The sequence below is a fragment of the Micrasema longulum genome, unplaced genomic scaffold (genome assembly GCF_059751315.1).
Source record: "Micrasema longulum isolate JH-2025_06_02 unplaced genomic scaffold, ASM5975131v1 h1tg000494l, whole genome shotgun sequence".
Classification (NCBI taxonomy): Eukaryota; Metazoa; Arthropoda; class Insecta; order Trichoptera; family Brachycentridae; genus Micrasema; species Micrasema longulum.
In genome coordinates this window covers 447,603-473,776 of record NW_028277691.1, presented here as the reverse complement: position 1 = coordinate 473,776, position 26,174 = coordinate 447,603, and the positions used below count along the sequence as shown (strand labels likewise).

The window sequence follows — 26,174 nt, the reverse complement described above, 5'->3', positions numbered from 1 at the left end:
TATTACAGATGAATAAACTAAGCAAAAGAGCCATATAAAATATGGAATAAAAACCCGTCGCATACAAAACCACGATAATTGGTGTAACATAATTTATGATAAATATTAATTATGAGTGACGACAACACAACAATTGAATTAAAAAACAAAATTGATGTTTACTCCAAAATTAATTTGAAAAGATACTGGTACATTATTTGCCATAAAACAAAACCAAAATTGATCCTAAGTTATTATAATATAATAGCAGCTGTATAAAATTAGTGTTGACAAATAAGAATTATATTTTAATTACTACCTAAGACTTATACTCGTATGCAGAGACAAACCTTAAGGTGAGGAAAGTACATTCTATTGTCTTCACCTTCGGGCTATTCTCAGCGTTTGAAATTAGAATGTACTTTCCTCACCTTAAGTTTTGTCTCTGCATACGGGTATCAAACTATATAAATTAGGAAAATATTTGCTAACAGAATACGAAAAAAACAAAGAAGTAAAGAAATATAAATATGCAATTAGAACAAAAATACTTATTTTCTTAAAAACACAAGAAATAAAGTTGAATCAAGTTACGAAGTTTATTAATAAAGGAAACAATTATTCTACGGAACATTTCTGGGTTCAGTCTTCATTCAAATGGCTGCTCTCCAAGGAGTTGTACGAGCTGAGCTGGTGGCCCATTCTGCAACATAAAAGTAGCATTAGTCGGGGGTGAGAAGAGCCAACTCCTGCGAGCGAGGTGGGGACAATACAGTAGACAGAACTCACTGGGAGAACTGTCGCGTGATATCGGGGACTGCAGAGGGCCGACACACGATGGCCAGGGTGCACGAGGAAGGGCTGAGGAGGGAGGGGAGCCACCTCTTGGCTGCGGCTAGGGCGTCAGTCTCCCTCATGCAGCACACGGCATTCACCATACTCCTGAAATACAACATTCTTTACTATGCGGCGCACGTATGCCCTTTCTCGTGTCAAATATTTAAAGTAACACCATTACCTTGTGTAGTCTTCATCAACTCCGTGGAAATATTTGTAGAGAGATTCCTTAATAAGTTTGGAGGGAGTCTTCTCTCGTTCTACTAATTCAAATATAAGAGAACTTTTGGCGCAGGTAAAGAGATTTTCATCAAACTCTCCAGATTCCAAAAACGATTTCTAGAAATAAATTTAATTTAAGTAAAGTGGCATACATTTATTCTCATTATTCAATAAATTAAAAAATGTAAGCTTTATATTCAAGTAAAAACAGTGCCCTATGCTTCATTAGGTGCGGAAAGGTGATTATGGTCATCGCGTTTGTCTACCACGAGAGAGATCTCGGGTTGGATTTCTGATTTTTATTTTATTTCATTGAAAAGCCAACAGCCATTTAAAAATTTTCTAAGATACAATTATACTATAAATACATATCATAAAGTCCAATTAGAGGCTTCCACATAATATTGTTATTGTAAATGTTATCACATAAAAATTATACATAACATAACCTATACATATGGTTGGTACGAAGTAGTTTTTTGAAAGGGTGTTTTCACACCAGAATATTTCATAGTCCGTGGACTGGTACCTGAAGCGTAAGACTGATCATCTTACCTTCATGTAACAAAAATGATTGTGTACCAATGCAGTGCCCTATGCATAATTAGATGCGGAAAGGGAATGATGATGACAAACGTGCAGTATCTATATCAGGTATACACTAGATAGATAAGCGTATATCAGTAGAAACAAATGTACGTATGTTAGATTTGGTATAATATGCGAGTTGTTATACTTACAAAAATAGTATTGGTCTGCTTGTAAGCCTCGCAGGGGTTGGTGGCCTTGTAGAGCATCAAGCGCAGCAGACCTTCCCCGGGTACCGGCGCCACCAGGAAGCCGTAGGCCAACCCGGCTCCTCGCACCTGTCTCCACATGGGACCCTACAAAATGCGTGCGGTACTGTAGCACTACTAGACTAGTACTAGTCAAATCAATAAAAAATAAACAAAAAGGCTCTTCCAGGCAGAATGGTACATGTTACACAATGTCTTGAGACTTTATTTATTTGAATATACAAAATTTAACTATAAATTAATAGTTCGTCAGAGCATTTACGTACAAAACTAACACACATAGGAAATAACATACCTCAAGTTGCGTAAAGTACTGCAAGGCCACCAGCAGTGCGGGCAAATCAGGATGCTGCAGGCCGGTCGGCCCGGGACTGACCTGCTCCAGGAAGCAGGACTCCAGGCCTCCCACACCCAGCACGCTACCCTTCCCCAGGCGCTCCGTCTCCGCCCGCAGGATGCTGCCGTCTCCCACCACGCTTACTCTAGAAGAACAACTATTTTGGTAACCAACAACTCGGGTTAAAGGGTGTTGTTAAAATAAACATCAAAACTGTTTGTGTCCATCGATCATCCGACTTCTTCTGAATGCATTTACTGTGGTTTTATGATGAAAATATGGCCAATTTTTACACAGCTGATAATCCTTACATATAAAAAAGGTATTTCCGTTAAAAATTTCACTTACTTCAACTTGAAATTTTTGTTTCAAAATTTGACATTGAAATTATAATTTGGTACATAATTTTCTTTTTATAGGTCAATAAAAGCCTTGTTTGTCTTTTTACATTTGTATGTCAAGCGTGTGATGTTATGACTCTCGTATTTAATAAGTTGTATTAATAAAATTACTAGAAAAAACAACAGAAATTATAAATGGTTTTCCAATAAGAGGTTTCATTTTGATATTTAAAAAAAACTAGTATTTTTTAAGAGAAATCAATGGATGTTTATTTCATTGTAAAGAGGAAGGTATGCCATTAACAATGGAAAATGATATCAGCCAAATGGCCGCCACGGCTTCGCTTGCACAGCACCATATACTTTCATGATATTTTCCATGACCAATTCTCACATTTGTCCTCGATAACTTCACGAATTACATCTTTAAGGTCTTGAATCGACTGTGGAGCATTGGCCTTATCTTTCACGTGGCCTTGGGCCCACGAAAGAAAGGGAAAAAATGTCTAAAGGTGTTAAATCACAAGATCTCAGTGGCCAATTGTGATCACCTCTTCGGGAAATAGCACGGTCAGGAATCTTCTTTCAAAATTGCGATGGTTTCGTTGCTTGTGTGGCACGTAGTGCCGTCTTGTTGAAAATAAACGTCGTCCACATCAATATCTTCCAATTCTGACTATAAAAATCATTAGCTCATTAGCGCAATCCATTCACCGTAACAGTTGCACCAGACTCATTTTTGAATAAGTAAGGTCCAATCATACCGCCAGCCCAAAAACCTCTCCAAACAGTGACACGTTGAGGATGGAGAGGCTTTTCAACAATTATTCTTGGATTTTCCGAGCCCCAAACTCGACAATTCTGCTTGTTAACATAGCCTCCGAGGTGAAAATGGGCCTCATCACTAAAGATGATTTTTCAATGAAAATCCGGATCATTTTTGTGACGTTGCTGGTGATCGGCCGGCTTGAGTTCTTGTGTTAACTGAACTTTAAAACCCTTAAGACCTAAGTCTTTATGCAAAATACAGTGTAATGTCGTTTGTGGAATGCCTAATTCCAAAGATCGACAAGAATCGACAAACGTGGGTTTTCGTCAACACTACGGGCTACAGCAGCAATATTCTCAGTTGTTCTTGAGCGACGCACACGGCTTCGATTCTTCACATCACTAACTTGTCCCAACAGCTCAAATTTTTTCACCAGTTTCACTATTGCTGGCCGAGAAGGTGCTTCACGACGACCCAAAAGTGCTTTAGTTTTGCGAACTGTGACTGCAAAATTTTCACCATTTTTGAAGTGAATTTTTAAAAATTTCAATGCATTGTTGAAGCGTGTGTCGTTCCATTTTTAGTAATGGCGTAGTTTTTACTTCTCAATTTTCAAAAGATGACAGCTTCAAAAGTGACAGCCGCCCAAATAGCGGGCTATTCAAAATGAAACCTCTTATTGGAAAACCCTGTATATATAGTACCCGCTGTGCAGTAAGTATTTCGATTAGGAAAGCAGTCCTACTATCTACACAACTTAGTAATTTAAAATAAACTGACCGATTTCATGATAATTTCAAAATACAAGATACCACGGTACAAAGCAATTTTAGTACTTATTTGTTATAAAACAGTCACAATACATGAAAAGCGTCCGTCTCAAAGGAATCAACAGACTAACAGATAACTACGAGGCGCCTGCGGTAAATATTATAGCCTATAATATTTATTACAGGCGCCTCTTAGGTACATACAATAATAAAATGACTGATTAGTAAAAATGATCAAGACATCTCAATCATAGACCTCGACAACTTTTGAACTTATCGATTTAGTAGTTAGTTTTATATGATCCTCAATTCTCTAAGCGTCAAATCCCGGAGCAGTTAATAATTTGCGCCGTAAGAAAGTTCAAGCTAAAACTGAGAGAATTTGTACAAAAATGGACCATTTAAATATGTAAAAGTCACTATTTATTGTGTACAGCAAAGTCTTTGCAAAATATAGATATAAAATAGTATAACGTTTTATATAGTGAGGAGAAAAACGAAAATGAAGAGCACTGTTTGCTGAATTAGTCCTTTATTCGTCTCGATTAGATACGGGACTCGGAGTCCCACGGAGTTGGGACTCGTGTTGTTGATTGTTGTTGGTAGGTTAACAATTAAAAATACATATTAAAAGTGTGTCCTCTGCACATCCCAGAGTGATTACGTGTAATACATTATATAATGAGCACATGGCTAAAATTCTAAATGGTCAAACAATTATAAGCAAAGAAGGGCCCCTACTTGTTGGGGACGGGAAGGGCGGTCGGATTAAGGGCAGTGAAGCAGCGCCAGGGGTCGGCTGAGAGGGGGTGGGCGGCCAGGTCGGCGGAAAGCTGCAGCCACAAGGAGCCTCTCTGCAGCAGGCGCCCGCGCACGGCTCTCATGCTCTCCAGCACCGCCTTCTCCTCCTCCGCGACCGCCAGCCGGCGCAGCACAGAACGCAGGAAGCGCTGCTGGCGCAGGAGGCTGCAGCGGTGGACGTTGCTTTCTAGGGAGAAACGGCCGCTGTAGTAATAATCTAAGCACTGGCCCTGGCCATCTTTCCCTTGTCTGTGTTGTTGTTGTCCCATCAAAGGGAAGTGGAAACATACTAATAATATAAATAGTAGAATAAACGCCGTGAAAGTTCCGCAGACGCCGGACGAAATGTCGCCATATTAAAACATTTTATCTTCTCACATAGATGACCCATGTGAATAAATTTTATAATTTACAAGTTTATTTAAAAGTTCCTGATAATACAATAAAATTAATGACTATTTGGACTACGGATTTTTGGGATACTTTTATCTACAAAAATATACCGATCTATTATTATCCATTTTTATACTGATCATTATTTCTAGCAGGCATGCTGGATTATAACCTAAAACCCTCGAATCTTATCGTCATATTTTATAAGGTTATTTTTCAAAGTATATAATATAATAAAATATATTTAGATATCAATTTGTATGTTCCTTACAAGTATACCGGAGTGAGATCTTATGCACCAAGAAGTCGTGCGAAAGTAAATGAGAATTCACCCATTGCTTACTGATTACGGCTGCTACACACAATATCATATCGGCAGTGTAGAGGCTATCTCCTTTCTATTCATTAACTATTATAAGATGCATCGGTCATGTTATTCTTCCTGAGATTCACGGTCTACAGCAGAATAATCCTTAGAGTAATGCTACAATAATTGAACGACTGACTGAAAAAATGGTCAAACTTTTAACTCTGTGAGCTTTTTGCCAATTTTTTTTTAGTAAACTGTTTTAATAATTTTATTTAACATGGATTTTTTGTACATAAACAACCAAGAAAGGATTATACTGATTACAGAAATATAATATAAGCAATGAATTTACTTCACCTTCAAAATATCTGTTACATAGTTCACTTTACTACAATTGTTAAATGATTAAAATTGTATAATTTTTTTCACTTATAAAATTATTACTTGCTAAACAAGACACTGATCTATATTGTCCCTAGCCGAGGAGGCGGACAGGAGCCAGGACCCAGGAGCGCATACCGTACCGGGAGAGTAGTCCATATCCTTAAGGAGGTCAAGCACCAGGCGCTCCCCATCGCGGCGTAGTGCGGCCACCTCCTGCGCCATACGCTGCGCCACTACAGTAACACGCTCCTTCACCAACTCCGTGCGGTGCAGAACCTCCCACAACAGCTGCACCACTTCCGTATACTTGTCAGGTTCGCACTGTCAATATAAGGAAAAAATAATAGAATGAGGAATCGCAATTTTAAATACAAAAAAATCCCAACAAACATTTAAGGAAATCAACATTATTTAAATAAAATTACCGTTCCTTTAGAAATGGTCCGAAGTATTATGAAATGCATACGTAATTCAGTCGCGTGCACAGAGTTTTAAACCGAGGTAGGCCGGTAGGAAAAATAATGTACTACATTTTGTATATTAATGATAAATCTTACCAGACAATTTGGACTTGTAGTCGATATAGAAATCACCTAATCACCTTATCAGCAAATACCCGAACAAGCGCTACATTTAGTGGTGCTTAAAACTGTTGGGTTAAAAAATAGTATAGAGGAGAAACAGTATAAACGGTTTTTAAGGAAACAAAAATTGACTGAAAATCTACACTATACTACGAAGAGAGGGGGACTCAGAGACCCATTTTATTTACCAGCAAAAGTTTTAAAGTTTTCCATTTCCATTTTTATTTAGCAAAATGAAATTAAGTATAAGACGTATTTATTATATTAAACTCTATCTCTACATTAGTAATCTTTTATTTGACTACCATTAAGTTAATACAATAAGTCTTACACCAAGATGGCAGTGAATTGAGCCAGACCAGCGGTTCCTCGGGGTTCGGTGGAAGGGTCACAGGGGCTCCGAGAGTTAGGGCGTATTGCCGTAGAAAACAGGCAGTTGACGCGCTTTTATCGATAAATGGCTTCACCTATGAAAAATGCCGCCCGCCTGTACACAATCCAATCGCAAATCAGACCAAACCATCAATATTAACTGTGTCAACAAAAATTTAAATCAGCTGATTCAAACTCGAATGACTTTTGGATTGGGCTTGAGAAAGCTTTTGTGGTTCTGCTTCTAAACAGATAAACATATCGACTTACTGATTCGAGACTAGCTTTTCAGCTACACTACACTAAATACAAGTTCAGAACTAGACCGGATGCCGCTCCAAATCTCCGTATTCAATTGTCGGACAGTAAATCTAATTTTAATCCTATTACAAGTAAAACTATGAAAAACATTAAAAAAGAAAGTAAAACCGTCCTTTCTTTTTGGGGATTATGAATATTTTATATTTTTTAAATATATTATTATGTGTAGGTACGCATTGGAAAGGTTTTTATATTGTTTATATAATTTATAACAATAAAAATATTAAAAGACTAATTTTAAGTTAAAAAAAAAGTACATCGGTACCTGCGTGGAGAGGATAATAGTCTGTCCGAACTCTCCCGGAGAGAACCTTTTGGATTTCCTAATACCCATGTCCAGGCGGAGCTCGGTGGTGAGTTCCTCGATGTCGGAGAGCAGCGTAGTGTGCGGCAGTAGCTGCTCCCCTCTCCTCACCGGACTCTCCGGAAGGACGGCCAACAGCAGTGGCAGCCAGTCCCTCTCCTCTACACCCAACTCCTTGGTGTCTATGAGTAGCGACATCTGAGTTTCCGGAAAAAACCTACATATTATTTACTTTCAAAGATGAATTTGTTCTTGCATAAATAACACGCTCTCCGTTTCCGCGCTCGAAGGGTCGGCCATACAAATATAGCGCGTAAAGACACACGCCTTTGTACGCACTTTAGGTTTCGAACGAAGCTTTTCCAGGTCAAATATGTTTTCAAACTTGCTATTATTGTCACTAACACTGGTTTTAACACTAAAATAAAACAAGATAAAAACTAAAACTATCAGTTTTAATAGCACTTCAATATTTAGTAGACTTTATACTAAATTAACTTTTTTATCATATCATCATCATTCCCTTTCCGCACATAATGGTGCATAGGGCACTGGATTGGTACACTAATCGCAGCGTGTCTCAATCATTTTTTTGTTACATGAAGGGAAGATGATCACTCTTACGCTTCAGGTACCAGTCCAGGGACAATGAAATATTCTGACTTAATAAAAATTTGTAAATAAATATTTTATATCAACCATGTCGGGAATCGAACCCGAGACCTCTTGCGTGGTAGGCGAACGCGCTGACTATTGCGCCACGAGCTTGCATAACTCATACATTATTATTAAATACATATCTTTTTTGGGTGGTCCCATGTAAGTTGGGTTCGTTTCGGCTACCATTGCAGGAGCTATCTTCAGGGTAAACTGTGTGTTTTTTAGAAAAAATATGTGCGTACTGGTAATTTGGACCGCATCAGAGTCGCAAGATTTTGCCAAAATAAATCTAAGAAATAGGGTATAAAGATGTAAAATAAATTATATTTTTTCTTCGGAAGAACAAACTTAGTAACTAACTAACAATTTTACAAACAAACTTAGTAATTAATTAACAGTAGGGGTGGGGTACTCCAGCGCGCTGTGAGGAATAATGTTTTAAACTAAATCTGCTATGAATTTATTAATGCAAGAAATGCAAACGATGATTTATGATGTATTTTTCCCTGATAATATCAATAATATTCCCTTTATAGATATGCAATGTGAAACATTTTTAAAAAATATGGTAAGCTGCAAATAATCGCTTATATGAACGATTCACTCCTGAGGCTAATAACTTTATATGATGGAAAGTACACAAACCTATCGACTAAAGCTGGTAAATAAAGGATCGAATGTAATAAAATATATCTTACGTAGATGAAATGAGAGCGGATCTGATGGATTCTGGTGTAGAAAGGCATCTGGTCCAAGGGAAAGTGAGGGCACAGCGAGGGTGAGTCCCCGTTGCTCCAGGTGTCTAGCCGCAGGTAGCAGATGTCCCGGCAGCCCTCGGCGCCCACTCCTACACTGTTCAACACCTGTACGGGGACCTCCCTCTATGGTCCAAACATAAATAATACGATAATGTTTATTTTTTTTAGTGACCTTTTATCGAATTTTAAAAATACTCGAAGAAATCATATGAATAAATACAGAACAAAATATCAACTCTTGCCTCAAGAATCAAGGTATCCGTACTATTAATAATCTATACAGCTACAAAATGAATGACCAGAATCTCATGCAGACTTTGAAGTTTAAAGATCTGGGCATTACTTGTGCGAGTTTCCCGACATTTCGCGATCAGACTGAAACAGTTTGTTGTAGTTCATTAAAGATGTTAGGATCTGTTCTGCATACCGCCAGTTTTCGGTAATATACGAGTACTGAGAATTTTTACAACTTGTTCGAGCAAAGTAGGCTCGATAATTCGGGAACTGCGCGAGTCGAAGTACTCTTTTATGGTTGTGAGAGTTATGAAGAAATTTCTTTATACGAGGGAGTGCAGATATTACCCATGGCTCTATCCCACTGTTTTTTCAGATTATGCTCGGTTACAACAGTTTCAAGACCAGAATGCATGTATATCTAACTACGCATTTCTTTCCATTGTTGCGCGCTATTGTCGACAGCCCTAAAATGATGCGGAGTATTTGTTTTTATATTCCGAAAAATTGCCTTAGACAGTGTCATCATAGACTGTTCCATACTGTAATAAACAGGACCAACCTACCGATGGTTATGCCTGTTGGAAGATCTACCTCTATGTTGAACAATATTACTTTGAAAATTGTCATTTTTCACGTCTCTGAGGATGTTTTTTGATGCAAGATTCTTGAATTTTTTTATATTTTCTCAAGATATATGTGCCTTTATTTATTTACATATATCTGATTAAATTGATCGTTTTTATGGTATGTATGAATTAAGATGTAATATTTTGTAATCCATACTAATACAAATGCGAAGAGGTTTTTGTCTTTTTGTTTGTGTTTCCATTCATGTCGCAACTGAGGTAAAGCCAGAAAGGTGAGAAGTGAAATAGGCTACTTACTTTTCATCCTGAAATTAGAAAGTACAATAAAAAATAATTCAATATGGCAACCATGAGTGACGTTATTTGAAAATGAGTAGGCGGTGAGGTGGGAAATCAAAAATAATCCATTTTGAATTTACTTATCTGTGGTCAGTTTGGTTTGCTTATGGTTTTGGTTTTGTAGTAGGATTTTGGATCTGTGAACAGACTAACGATGCTACGTCACCGTACACATCGGATTGTCGTATTTCTTTCATAGCGATAGTTGGAGGACTGGCAATCGATACAAGCTATATTCTGTCTCAAAAAAATATATCATTCTATTGGTAAAATTCTTATTGCTAAACAACAAAACAAATTAATTACCTTACTTATTTCTCGCGAGCCAATACCACGCGAGCAAAGCAGCGGGTAAAGGCAAGTGTACATATTTATCTATTTCATCATCATTCCTTTTCCGCACCTAATGGTGTATAGGGCGCTGCTTCGGTACACCAATCGCAGAGTATCTTATTCAATTTAGTTACATGAAGGTAAGGTGATTTGTCTTACGGTTCAGGTACCAGTCCAAGGACAATGAAATATTCTAACTTAAAAACAATCTTGTAAATAAATATTTCATATCAACCATGTCGGAAATCGAACCCGAGACCTCTTACATGGTAGGCAAACGCGCTGACTATTACACCACGAGGCCGACTATATTTATTTAGATGGATAAATTGAAATTGAAATTGATTTGATTTCCCAAAATGTTGACATGTCAAATTGACCAAAAAAGAGTTACAAAATAGTAAAAACTTCCATGTCTGATGATATTCACAGGCACGGGTCGTTCCCGGCTGTGTCTCTGAAATCAACGAATCTATGATAAACATTTGCATCGTAGATCCTTTTAGCCGTTCTTTCGCTGTTCATTCGCTCTACATGTCCAAACCAACGCAGCACCCCTTTCTTGATTCTGTCAATAATGCATGTCTCAGCCTTACACACTTCACGGATCTCGACGTTTGTGCAAATATCATACATCGTTTTACCACACATTCGCCTGAGGGATCGCATTTCGACAGCATTCAACCTACTTTCATCATCATTTTTCCAATTCCATACTTCGCTCCCATACATTAGAGTTGGAACTAGAACTCCCTTGTGAACTGGTAGTTTAGCCTCCTGCGATAAACATTTGTTTGCCAAAGTAGATTTTAGTGCACAAAAATGGCGCTATATAAATTATCCATACACTAATTAATTAAGTTCCTGGCACTCACCCTCCTTTCAATATCTTTCTCGGCCTTTCCGTCCCTAGTAAACATACTTCCCAGGTACACAAATTCTTCTACCTGATTCAGAATATCTCCGTTCACGCTGATCTCACATTTAGTTATATTTTCATCCCTTTCAAAAACCATCACTTTCGATTTATCAACATTCATAAGCAAATCGCTTTTGATGATGCTTTTGATAAATAAATAAAATATAATTGTGAAAATTTTCACAAGCGTGAGAGAGAATAATTCACTTACACCGTTAAGTTCCATGGCCGCATTCAGTTCTTCTTCTCTTTTCTTCAATCCTTGTGGCCCCAACTGCTCAACCTGTTTCCGGATTCTACTCTCTTCATCTTTGGCCATTCTGAAATATGTTTTATGAAACAAAATAACTAGATATTTGGGACAACCCGATGAGGGAACATAATGAATAAATAAATATACCGCAACACCGAAATAAATGTACTAACTCTTCCATGAGGCTCGTACTGGGTACTCCGACGACGGCCTTGTGTGGTCCACAAAACCAGTGCTGGCAAAGTTCTTGCCACCAAGCACCATCCTTGGCCTCCAGATCCTTCAGAATCCTCTGCTTGTTGAGTCTCTCTTCCATCTGAAGTGGGAACAAAAAGTGAATTACAGTAAAACCACTGTTTTACGTTTTTCAAGGTAGCAACAAAAAAGGTGTAAAACTGAGGAAAACTTTAAAGAGAGGAAATGAAAAATGTATGGAAAAAATGAAATTTCATTAAAATATAATTATTGTACAAGACTATGCTTAATATACTGCAGAAAAATTGTAAGAACTGTCATGATTGGGGATTATTCATATTTACCAATGATATAATTAAAAATATTTTGTATTTTTTCAAACAATACTACAATATTGAAAAAATACATGTATAAATAATTTTATCTAGTACTTAACCTTAAAAACACGAAAATAAAAATTTGATTTTGCATAAAATGCATACGATTTTTTTTATATGGTATCATTTTTTTTAGTATGGCAACACAAAATTTCAACTGTCATTTGCATCGCGACAAAGCTGTTTCACACTTTTATGATAACTGTTTATACTATCTCCTTTTCACATTATGTTTATAACATCTAATAATATTTGTATTGACAGTTTTTTGAACATTCTGCATCATTATTTATTGATGTAGACTTTATTCTTCCTAAACATGCGTCAACTGCATGTCACTATTTAGTAAAATGACAAAATTAAACACTTAAACAAAATGATAATTACACTGCACCTACTTTAAATTTAGTTTGAGACAATAATTAACACATTTTTTTATTTACCTCGATTTTAATTTCATTCACGCAGCTTCGCGCGGTCCGTCTTTTGACAAATCATTCGAACTTATTCAAGTTATGAAAAAATTTCGACGTAAAACCGGGGTTATGAAAAACGTTAATTGGGGGGAATATTTGAATGTGAATGTATGGAAAAAAACGGGACCAAAATATTTTGGTATACAAAGCAGGAAAACATAAAATCGAGGAAAGTAAAAATGAGGTTTTACTGTAAAAAAACACTTTTAAATAATAAAGAATTTTATTCCCTACCCAAATATCAATACCTCTATGTTGCTGATGCAAATTAAAAAATAACAATCATAATCTTAAATACTTTAAATAATTTGCTAGCCATGCAAGAGATCTCCAGTTCAATTCCCGACATAGTTGACATAAAATATGCATAATATGCTAAATTTGTTAAAACGGAGAGGGAAAACATTTTTGAGATGGGAATATGGAAGTCTAGGCATTTACAGGGCGGTTGCAACAAATTTAGATCAAAATAACTCCCTATGGAGGAATTCCAGCCTGTCTACTAACATTTGGACATACTCGAAACATTGTTGACAATATTCCGGAAGCCTATGACTGATCATCATACCTTCATGTAACAAAAATAATTAAGATGCTCAAAATACATTTTATGTTCTCGCTACTAGTTAAAAAGTGGCGAGCAGTAACTGCTTTAATAGATACGCTACAAAAAATGATAAATTTATCTCTGCTTTATCATTTTTAAAAATCACTTTAAAAATATTGATTTAGATGTAGTCAAGTCTATTAAGGACCTCGGAGTTATCATGGACTGTAAATTTACCTTTAATGAAAATATTGATACTATGATTAACAAGTCACTAAAACTCTTGGGTTTTGTTAGCGGGACATCTAGTGACTTTACTAATATGTTCACGGTTAAAACATTATATTGCTTACTTGTTCGTCCTCTTTTAGAATATGCATCAGTGATCTAGTCTCCCTTCTATGTAGGCCAGATAAATCATATCGAATCGGTGCAACATCATTTGCTAAGAAAAGTAGCATAGATGATTGGCCTCGAGAGGGGAGATTACACTTACGGAGAAATGGAGTCAATGTTAAAAAACAACCTATAATTCCATTCTCTGACCTGAGAGTTGTCGGCAGAGTGCAGCATGTCGGCGATGCACATGAAGGTGAGGGTCTGGTGCGGGTTGGTTTCGGTGTGCGCGAGGGCCTCGCGGCGCTGCAGACGTAGCAGGCGACGCAGCCGCGGCAACTGCAGCTCGTCCTCGCCGCGCGCCACGCGCTGCAGCGCACACAGCAGCTCAGGCAGCGCGCGCGACAGCTGCGTCATCTCCACATTCTCCAGCATGATGCACAGCATTGAATCCGAGTTCTCTACCATACTGTGGACAACCTGAAAATACGCATGTTTTTAGGTACATGTTCATGAATTCATAAAACAAGACTGGATTAGCGTAAACTGTATATTTTATTTATTTATCTTTTTATATTTACATCCAATTTTCATCATAATATGAAGTTGCGGTAACTGTCTAACTCGGGTAAGTAGCTCTGTTCTAAGACAAAATTAAAAAATGTATTATTTTACTACCCAAAAACACAATATATAATATATATATATATATCAGGGGCCTGCAGTGAGATTTTCGGTTAGGGAAGCAATATGTACATACATATACAAAAAGTACATAAATACGTACATAAGTCCAGTATACCATGCATTACAACTCGTAAAAAATAAACCCCAAAATTAAAATATTTATAATAATTATAAAAACACAAATACTTATTTTACTTATAAAATAAATATTCGTTTATCTTTTATTTTATTTATTCCCAAAAAACATATTTATTGAGTCACAAGTTCCAAATCCATGAAACTTATGTTGAGATATTTAACTGGCTATCGCAACTGCTCATTAGGTATAATACTTCTATATAATTTCCCCTGTTTCAAGAATTGGATAATTCACAATGTCCTCTAAAAGGCAATTCTTGTTTTAAAAGAAAACATACAACATCTATGAGTTTGGATATAATATATCGATTAGCTGCAACTGTTTTGTTGTAAATATCGATATTTATTTTATGTTGTTCACTTAAACAAGTTTCTATTCTGTTTTCTTTATTGAAACGATTGAGTTTAAAACATATCAATTCATATGATGTTGGAAACACTCATGTCTTTTTGCAGATTTAATGAGATTGTTTAAATCACAAAATCCTTGTTTATTCCACGTATTAAAATTGTTAGTGCAGAATAAAACACACGGCCAACAATATAATTCTGACACTCGTCCACAACCACAAATCCACCAAGTTTTCGTATATACGGAATTCGAAAAATGTCAGTCACATGATTTTGTTTTTATTTTTGAATTCGGCGTAGGTTTACCATTTTGAATAACAAGTTTTTTTTCGGCAAACGTTCGCGATGCAAAACTCTTAACTTTCAAAGATTCCAAAACACAATTACACATATAATTTAGATTTGGATATATATTTTCCACGTCTGCCATATTTAATTAAAATATATTTTCACTAATAGCGTAATCGGATTCTGTAAATATATAAACAAACTGACAGACCTAAATATTATCGGTCAGCTAAAATATTATGTTATTTCATTCGAATAAATGTAAGAAAAAAATCAATTCAAGCGATTTTGTGCTCTTATAATACTGCAGTAGAGTTATATTTGGCGACAATAGACAACATTCGGTTGGGTCAAGCGATTCTAGTCCTTAATTTGTTAAAACACAGTACAGCATAACGAGATAATGAATTTGGAACGGTTTTTTGAAATTGCTTCCAGAATCATTGACAATTTGGACTGCGCATGCGCGGACTCAGAATTTTAATACCATACGCCCCCCACCTCTTTGGAACTGTATGAATTCGCTGCTTTTTTCAAGGATAGCGCGATGCGCTGATAATTTTTAGATCTCAAGCGCAGTTAGCTTTTGTCCGAAGCAGGGAATGGTTGTGCGCTGGGGGTGTCTTCGTCACATTTACAAATTAGATTAATTGTTTGTCGACTCCGTTACAGATCTAGTTGCATTAATCGACAAATTAACATTGTTAGTATTTGTTCATTATTAAAACAATATTATGCATATTTTTATTATTATCATTGTGATTTTCAAAATATTCTAGCGGTAAAATTAAAGGAACCAACAGTTGCATCCGTTCTATGGACGGACCGCGCATGATATATTTATATATTATAAACATATATGTATATATATGTATGCATGTATGAAAAACAATATTTTTGGAAAATAAATGTGGAAACAAAAAAAAATAAGAACTTTAAAAATTAGTTAACGAAAACATTATAAAACAAACAAAAAAAAACATTGTATGATACCTTGTATTGCCTTTACCCTTAAATATGGTTTCGTTTAGTATATTTCAGTTAGGCATTCCTTTGTGTCATTGTGATTTACCCAAATATTTCATTTTCGATTTGTCAAAGGCGATTGGTATGTGTCTCACATCGCTAGCAATAGGTGGGTCTCCCTCTGCGAGTGCGCGCTGCAGTGGCGCGGCGGGGGTGTCACACAGGTAGCGTAGCAGCACGGCCAAGGCGGTAAAGGTGGCCAGCCCCCCGGGGGCCAGCAGGCCGGGCCCCCTCCAGCCCACCAGCAGCAGGCCGCAGTCCTCCTGGTCCGCGGGGTACGACAGTCGCAGCTCCTGAGCCGCGCCCGCGGGAGGCACTGCACCCTGCCACGGCCTGACGAACGGAGGGCGTGCTCCCTGCAAACATTATGTTTCGCATTATAACCATCATTCGCAACAATACATATCTCACCCTCCGTCAAGGGTGCCATAAGTAGAATAAAAAACTTTGTTTGGATTTAAGCATAACATTTGATAGAATTTGAAATGTAATACACTGAGCCAAACTGTCCGTATCTTTTTTAAAAGATAAATAATTGAGTTCTTATTATTTTACTCGAATATTTAAATTTTCAGACCATTTCCTTAAAGTCGTAAATAATTTGTGCTGGAAAAACAGAAATCGAGTTGTGGTAAAGTGGGAATTGAATCTGAAACCTTTGGTCCGTGAGTCCACAATCCTACCACGGGACCACAACCCGGTTTATATTATATTACCTTATACGGAGTGCATAGTGCAACTCTAACATGATATTTATCTACTGGGGCAATCCCAAATAAAAGGTCTTCTAATTTTTGGGAACGTAGAGAAACTGTTGATACGGTCGTCGGTCACTGTTGAATGGCACTTCCTCCACTCCCAAATAAGCACACCCGCGCTTTGCTCAGTCTTAGCTCGGCAGCCATTCAAAATGGAGCTTCAGGACGGAGAATGTCAAGAAAGTTCGCAAGTGGCATAAAGAGTTTACAGCCGGTCATACTGAAAATTCTGACAAGGCAGTTAAGAAGGTTGAGGATATCATGCGTAAAGATCGAAGGTTCCTAATGTTTCCCGAAGCACCATCCAGGGATTTTAACGGAAAAGTTGCAATATCGCAAGGTGTGTGCAAGATGTGTACCACGACAATGTCCGCCTACACGTCCTCCGTCAAACTGTCGCTCTCCCCCAAAACTTTGGTTGGAATGTCATCACCAGCCCACAATATAGTCTGCACTTGGCACCGAGCGACTACCACCTGTTACCTAAGTTGGAGGAAAATTTGTCTGGATGGCGATTTTGCTCCGATGACGAGGTGAAAGATGAGGTTCAACATTTCCTAAAGGACATGGCGGCGAGCTGCCATGACATGGTACATGGGCCAAATTAAAAAAAAAAATTTAACAAATATGAATGTCTTATTTTAAATCCGTTTTCTCCTAATATTGAGCTTTCTATTTATTTTTATCAAACAGTTTTATTTTAAATTCCATCTTCAGACATTATTGAAAGAAACTCTAATTTCTTAAAAGAATTTATGGAATATTATTAATGAACAAAATCGAAAGACCTGCTCGAGTATCTTATCCTCCACTGGCTTCAGGGCTTCAAAGACATCTTCCGGGGTCACTTGACCCGACATGATGAGGGTGATATTCTCAGGTCTGTAGAACTCCTTGTGATAACTCCTCACCTACAAATGCACCTCTTAATTAACACAGCGACCATTCAATCAACTAAATAAGCAGTGTAAATATCTGAATATTTGCAATAGATTAAAAAATAGTCTTTGTAGAGGAGCAAGGTGGTTTTAAAGAAAATTTATACTTGGTTAAAGTTGATAGTTAAGCGTGCCTTACTTTTTCATTTGAAGTGGAAGTTCTCAAATTGTGCAACTTGCCGCCAGTCTCGGATGAGTAACCGGATCCAGGATACAGCATCTGCTGCAGTTTGTTGTAACACCTGGATAAATTATTATAACACAATAATTGTGAGCATTTAAACATGTTTTTTATTTACTAAAAGTAATTTAAGAGTTCTCCTCACTAGGGAGACGTGGTCTGAGGAGACGTACAGTGTATTTTTTTTTATGTAATATGCAAGTCATTCAATTTTTTTTTTTACTAAGCATATCTCTTACTTAGGTACTTAACAGATACAACTTCTAATACATAACTGCAGACAAAATTTTAATGGCATGGTAGTTGCCATTTATTTATTTAAACTTTGCTAAAGAAAAACTAAATTCAATCATAATAAATTAACTTCGGCACATGTAGCTTGATGACAGATCATTGATAGTAGACAATATAAGTTACTGAGTGTTGATACAAAAATTTACTGTCATTAAACCTTGGTTTCTAATTATTTTGAGGTAAGTTAATTAATGTTTAGATAAAAATAGATATTAGATACAAAACCAGGAAACATATATTTTATAAAGTTTTTTAAAAACCTATGTAGGTAACTTCTCATAGCTCCGTGTCCGGTAAAGATTTGGGTGATCTCATAGGTAGTTTGGTGATGACGACAGAAGTTAGCTACACCTGCCAGCGTTAATAAGTAATGTTGCCTACAGGCAGGCAATCTTACAGGAGAAGTGCAGTAATGATCCTCACAATTTTGTTACGCATTTTGTTTTATACAGCGTTTGGCAAAGCTGAGGGGAAATTTTGAGAAGAAAGGTGCCGTTCTTTAACAAGTCGCGGCTCTTGCTCGTTCATCTGCTCTCTCATTATTAAGAATGATGACTTTTGTCCATCCAAAAATATCTCCTCACAACATCTGCTATTTCAAAGTCCGATTATCAGCCTGCAACACCATTATCTTGAAGCAAAATGCAGAAAAGATAGAATGTCCCTATCCGGTGTTCACATTGTTATTAAAAGTAGCCGTCCGAAGTATATAAAAAAAATATATATTTTATGTTCAGTAAAAAAATAACGAGTAGCGACCGCAACGTGCGGTCTAAATAGTAATACAGGCGATGGGAGAGCGTACCTGGACTCAGCCGAGTTCTCGCGGCCCTGCATTTCGCAGTACACCACGCCCGCGTCGCAGCCCTCACCAGAGACGTGGTGCACCTCGGTGAGGAAGGCCTCGTGCGTGAGCAGCGGCCGCAGCACGTGGTCCAGGTAGACAGGCAGCAGAGCGAGCGTGCCACCCGCGCCCGCCGTGTGCAGCGAGTATGCCGTGTGGTCCACGTCAGTCCAGGCGTTGGTGCCCGAGGCCAGGCAGCGGTTGGCCAGCAAGTCCAGCAGCCCCTTGTAGGGGAACTGCTCCGAGCCCAGGAAGATGAGGTGTTCCAGAGTGTGCGGCAAGCCGTCGTCATCGTGCGCCTCCGTGGCTGCAAATTATCCTCAACCGTTTCATTACATGGTATTTTTAATTCATTGAGATTAAGTATGTACGTATGTATTCTTGACCTGTATTCATGTGTGTTTGCTATTTTTCTCTTTGTAAACAAATAAATAAATAAACAAAAAGGACAACCAGCCAAACCAACCAATATTGTAGCAACAATACTTCCACTTGGTGCGGTAAACATGCAGTCATCCATTTGCTGCACACTCTGGGAAATAAGGATCAAGACATCGGTGATTAATTTCATATGAACTGTAGGTAGTACCCGCAAGGCGGCCCTTCTCGTATATTGATTTACTATTTTAATAGTTTTAAATTGTTTTATTCCTTTATCAATATCGTTTCCCGACGGAACACAGAACAACTACGGATGTGAGAAAAATTCGCATTGACTTTCTTTTATATTTTATCTTTAAAAGGATATATAAAAGCTTTATTTTTCGAGTTTGAAAAAAAAAATATGTGACTAATTCAAGAAACGAATGATATACTTATGTACTTTTTAAGTTAAATAAATAATAGTGTAAATAAAGTGTCAAAAAACAATCAAACTGCTCGAACGTAAAGTTGAAGAAAATCACGTGTGTCGTTCTATGACCATGACAATATATTTTTTTCTTCGATTCAATTTTCTTACATAATATTGTCACATACCTACTCAATATTTTTCTTTATCCTTTTTGTAAAATGTGTACACTTTTTGAGTATTTTTAAATTATTCATTTAACCATTTCCCTTTGAATCTGATCAATACATTCTTTATTTTTACTATTTATCTTTTTCACACATTTAAAGTATTTTTTTGTAGATTTTTAGTTCAACTGTTAGTATTAATTTATTTTTAAATGTCATATTTTACAGATAGCTACAAATATATGTATTTTTCCCCATACATTTAAATGCACTTACGCGCTGTTTCTGTGAATAAAATAAAATATCAGTAAATACAGCACAGAGCACCCAGGCTTGAGAAAAAAAGGGTATTCCATTTTAGCAGAAAACATGCAGTACAGGGCGCGCGGAGAGCGTATAGTATAAAGATGATTACCAAGGCATATATACGCGCTCACGATGGGTCCCTCAACCTCCGCAATAACCACCGTGAGTCCTGTGGCATCGGATCTATATTTATGCACGGGAGTTATATCTGTCGCTTTAGTAGAATATATTTTACTAAATCCGGACATTTTGAAAAGAAAAAACAAAATTTGCCCACCGTCAACCACGGCGACTTTTCAAATTGTTTAGAATTTAGCCACAATTCAGCGAATTTAGAATGTTTTGGTTTTATCTGAGCAAATTAAGCGCTGTCAAAATTTGATTGCCAGAAACAAAATATGTATAATACCTATATGAAATTGGAAGCATATATGTACTTTTAAAAAGGGCAGAATTTTTCATGAAAATTTGATTTAAAGTGCATGATACATCTGTTTAGAATTTTTCAAATGTTTTGTATGAAAATTTAATGACTACTAGGTTTAAAAAAAATTAAATAATTAGATACATTGTTAAATTTTGCAACAGAAATAAAAAATATTTTTGAAAAAGAAATATGGAAATCCAGGTATTTATAGAGCTGGTGACTTATCATTGGAGTTTGAGTATTGTAAAAATCATCATTGTGGTCAGTCCATAGCAATTAAGCACTTAAGCTCTGACATTAATTTACGCGGTATACTGACATAATATTTTCCTGTGTACATTGTTACTGACATAATAATGTATGTTTGTGAAATGTAAGTACAGGTACAATTTTTTTGTAAGATCATTTTTAGAGTACCCACTTTTAGATTTGTTTTTTTATATCTGTACTTTGCTAACCGCCAACCTAAATTCATAAAAAACATATATTTTCCTACTCCCTGTATTATTATTTTTAATCACATTTTTTTTAAACATTTTGGCTCAACACAGAATCAAAAAGAATATTAACCTTCAATATTTTTTTATTTTTTTTTTAAATTTTATTTTATTTATAAATCATATAACACAAAGTATTTTACAAATATAATACGTTGGATTACATTCCCAGGAGTTACAACAACTCAATTCGGGACGTAAATAATATTAGCACTTCTTTTTTCACAAGTTTCTTCTCAAACATAACCATAATACACGCTTCACGTCTAATGATGGCTTGGTAGTACCAAAAGTATGTAATAAATATGGAAATAGAACTCTCAAATATTTAGTACCTAGAATTTTTAATTTATTACCAGAAGAACTTAAATTTAACTCACATTGTAACAAGAGCAAAATAAGAAAGTGGCTACTCGATCAAGTATTTAATTCTTGTATTTAAAAAATAAATTTATATATTATTATTTGTATAAACATGTTTATTCTGATCTTTCCGGCTGTTAATTTTTATATGTTTTTAATTGTTTTTATAAATGTTAATAATATTATTAAGTCAGTATAAATATAATCTTCACCAACAAGCTACAAAAAGTGGCTTGGTGGGATTTTAGTTTTAGTAAAAATATAACAAGTGAAATTTTTTTTAAATTGTTAAAATTTATAATTGTGCTATTAAATAAATAAAATAAATTTAAAAAAAAATTGGAATGAAACTTAGAAAATAACACATATTGAGAAGAACAAAGAAACAATCAAGTTTAGCACCTTTATAACTAAATATACAACAACAATATATACGCCTAAAACCTTTTCTTACACAAGTAGAAAAAATATAAATAAAAAAACGCTTTTAAGAATAAAAAAAAGTAGTGAATCCACTAAGATAGATAAGGTCATTAACATCACATGCCATGCAGATGATGCTGCCATGGTGATGATGAGAACATATCCATCTCAGTTAGTAAACAAACAAACAAACAAACAAACAAACAAAACAAACAAACCATCACCCCGTTTCCCCGTAAGGATAGGCAGAGAGGATAGAACGCCACAACACTCTATCTTTGCATACAGATCTCGCTTCCTCTACATTTATACATCTTCTCATGCACGCGCGCCGATTATTCCGACTTTTGACATGTCCATCTTTAAGTATTTGTTGAATTTGGTCATGCCATGTCTTTTTCGGTCTTCCTCTATTTCTGCATCCATCAACATTCGCATTGTAAATATTCTTAGCCGTTCTCTCGCGATTCGTTCTACATGTCCAAACCAGCGCAGAGCTCCTTTCTTGATTTTGTCGATAATGCTGGTCTCAGCCTTACATAATGTACGGATCTCAACATTTGTGCATCTATCGTACATAGTTTTACCACATATTCGCCTGAGAGATCGCATTTCGACAGCATTCAGCCTACTTTCATCCCTGTTTTTCCAAGTCCATACTTTTCTCCCATACATCAGGGATGGGACCAGGACTCCGTTGTGAACTGCCAATATTGCCTCTTGTGACAAGCATTTATTTGCCAAGGTCGATTTAAGTGCACCGTTCACTCTGTTCCCGGCACTCACCCTCCTTTCAATGTCTTTCTCAGTCATTCCATCCCTAGTGAACATATTTCCCAGATACACAAATTCCTCTACTTGTTTTAGTATTACTCCATTCACAGTGATTTCACATTTAGTCATACTTTCATTTCTTTCAAAAACCATCACATTCGATTTATCGACATTCATCAGCAAATCGCTTCTCTTGCATACATCATAGACCTTTGTTACCAAGAATTGCAGTTCCTCTTTGCTGTTAGCAAGGAGTACAACATCGTCAGCATACAAAAGACAATTGACATTTAAATCACCCATTTTTGCTCCCATTCTTAAGATTTTCAGTTCTTTCATGCAGTTATCAACGATATACACGTTGAACAGCCATGGTGACATAACACATCCCTGTTTCACCCCTTTATGAATGTCAAACCACGATATGTATGATCCGTTTACCCTAACACATGCTGTGCTGTCTTTATACAGAGTTCTCAGTTAGTAAACACCTGGAAATGTCGTAAAGTACAATTAACAAAACGTGTGTCAGACCAAATCATGGTGTATACAACAAAAGCGAGGATAGATAGAGAAAAAATAAAAACTACGAAAAATCAAGTAGAAAAATTAAATATAAAAACCAAATAACTGCTCAGAACGTCAGAGATGAAAGTACTAAAGGCAATCGCAGGGAAACCCAAAAGAGGCAGAATCTAGAGTCAAAAAGTTAGACGGATTTGCGATACCCATTGCATAGTAAATAGATAATGGAGAGTATACGTTAATAATTCCATTAATCGACAGCTCTAAAATCCCCTACACCATTGCTCACGAAATCCCGGCCATTTGCCGTCTGCCCGGAAGACCACCAAGGAAAGGGAAGAACAGCTGAAACTCAAAGTCTCAGGAGTTAGCTTTTAGGTGATACTAAATTAATCGATCTTAACCGAGAAGAAGAAGAAGATAAAACTTTCAGAAATAATTTTCACTCAAATCTTGCAAAAAAAGGTTTAGGTGGAAGTCCTTGAGAGCCACGCTTTGCAATTTACGCATTTCATTTTCTTTAATTTTGATCGGTAGTTTATGATACAGCGTTCGAGAAATATTCTCCAAAGACTTTTGACCAAACTTTGTAGAATGAAATTTTGGTATATACAGGTTTCTCGAGCTGCGCGTATTGTGGCTATGGATATCGCTATTAAAAATTTGCTAATTTGAATGAGCTGAGGAATTCAAAATGTTTAAAATGGTGTTTGTAATATCATACATAGGTATTACTTTAAAAGGAAGTATTTTTGTTTGATTGTAAATATCTTTTACATGTGTATCCCAAGGCAGACCAAGAATATTCCTCAAACTTCTATTTTGAAGAACCTGAATCTCAGAAATTAGCTTTTTTGTAGCGAATCCCCATATACAGGATAAATAAGCAAGATGTGAATGGATCATGGCATAATAAATGGAAAGCAGAATAGGCTTAGGAAGTAAGCCCTTAAGTCTATACAAAACTCCAGTTATAGGTGCAACCTTGGATTTTACTTGGTCAAATTGATGGTTCCATGAAAGTCGATAGTCTATAAATAACCCTAAGTATCTTGTGACGTAAACTCTTTCAATCTGACTAGATCCAATAAAAATGTTAAGACACATGTTTTTATTATTGCCGAATAGTATATATGAGGTTTTTTTATATAAAGGCTTAGTTTATTTATCCTTAACCAATTTGCAAGAAGAGAGAGATCCCTTTGCATTGAAGTCTCTAGCTCTTCAACCGTACGACAAAGATAGAATATAATGGTATCATCAGCATACAATTGAAGAGTGCCTTCTAAACCCCACGTGGTGACATCGTTAATGTAAACAATGGATAATAAGGGTCCGAGAATAGAGCCCTGGGGCACACCACATGTTATCATTCCAAATTCACTAGAATATTCTCCAATTTGAACTGAGCAGTATCTGTTGGTAAGGTAACTACGAAATAGTTTTAGAGGAGTGCCAACCTGACCGATGGTTTCTCCTGATTGCAGATCGCAGTGTAATCCAGGCTCTGGACGTGGTTATTTTACGGGTTAAGCGAGGAGGTTCTGAACTGCAGGCCACCGGATGGAAGCAGAAAGCAGGTTACGGGCGATCGGCCATAAAAATAACGACTGGGTCTGCGCGACAAAACACCTGTGTACGACCTTTATCAGAAAACGGGAGTCCTCCTCTGGCACGACCAAAACACCGAAAGCAAAGGTCATAACGCGCCGTTCAGGTCCCAGATTTACGACCCGGGGCCAGGAACTGGAGCAGTAGTCGGACCGGCGGCTCTTCGTCAGACAAATAATGGATTCCACAAAATGCCTCCGGGAGCTGCCGATGAACTTAAGAAATTAACGAAATTAAATGAAAACAAACCTAATCTTACAATAAAATTTCAAAATAACTGATAGTTGCCTATGTACTATCGTATTACCTACAAGTACCTTCTAAAATACATGAACTTTGTCGAACTACCCTTCGTTCGCAACACATTAAAAATTCGTTTTATTGTCCTTTGTATCAGGTAATAAGGTTGTATATAGAATTAAGAAGATTCTAGTTAAATTAGGTTTTTACATTATTTGGCTTGGGTATTACAGATTTTCTTAGGTAAATGTCGTAAACATCCACAATTTTTTTATAAGAGATCCAATAATAATAAAATTTATTTGAGTACCTATGAGCTTCGTTTTTGTTTGATTTTCAACATTAAATTTAATTATTCAAATATTATTAGGTGCATATTTTTTATTCTTTTAAATGATTTTTTTATACTACTATTACATAGTATCATTATTATGAACAACTCATATAGCGCTATGTTCGTGATATAGTACCTCAAGAGCACTTTAGAAAGTGATTCTATACGTAAATAAATATTTAATTTTAACTTTTTAAATTCGTAATTGCAGAAAAATTTACTTTGTTATCACGTGTTACGGATTCATTCAAATGATTTAGAAAACAAGTGGGTTTTAAGTATATTTTGTTACAAAAAAATTCTCCTTTTTGACTTCTCTTGACCCAAAACTTGAAGCAATATTTGCTTTATGAGGTTAAATTAGACTCCAGACTTCCACTCCAGGGAGCAGTAGAGATCGAGTGGAGTATAGGTGGAGGCTTGTTGAACGATTCGACTGAAACGCATTATTGCTGAACTGAATATTTATTTCAAAAAAGGTGTTTCACTTTTATTAACTCTTGCGTGGCTGTGATGTCACAATACGATACAAGACTTGATATATCTCTCTGGCTGCCAACCAGAAATGGAGCTGAGCTGGTCATATAGCCAGAACCACTGACTCTATATGGACCAAAAAAGTCCTGGAATGGCGACCCAGAACGGGTAGAAGAAGTGTCGGCAGGCCTCTGACA

The 26,174-nt window shown here is 36.4% G+C and overlaps 1 protein-coding gene across 1 annotated transcript; it reads right to left on the bottom strand.

The window, feature by feature from the left end:
• Positions 1-564: 564 nt before the first annotated feature.
• On the bottom strand, positions 565-20,653 carry LOC148281128 (uncharacterized protein C05D11.1-like). Its single transcript, XM_088227215.1, has 17 exons — positions 20,416-20,653; positions 19,005-19,350; positions 17,864-17,966; positions 17,575-17,697; positions 16,124-16,384; positions 13,749-14,018; positions 11,781-11,923; positions 11,566-11,674; positions 8,880-9,062; positions 7,483-7,719; positions 6,081-6,261; positions 4,794-5,040; positions 2,131-2,317; positions 1,779-1,922; positions 998-1,155; positions 769-921; positions 565-682 (listed from the first exon to the last, which is right to left on the bottom strand). The coding sequence occupies exons 1-17, from the start codon at positions 20,552-20,554 to the stop codon at positions 622-624; spliced, it is 3,045 nt and encodes a 1,014-aa protein (XP_088083341.1). The 5' UTR covers positions 20,555-20,653; the 3' UTR covers positions 565-621.
• Positions 20,654-26,174: the final 5,521 nt, after the last annotated feature.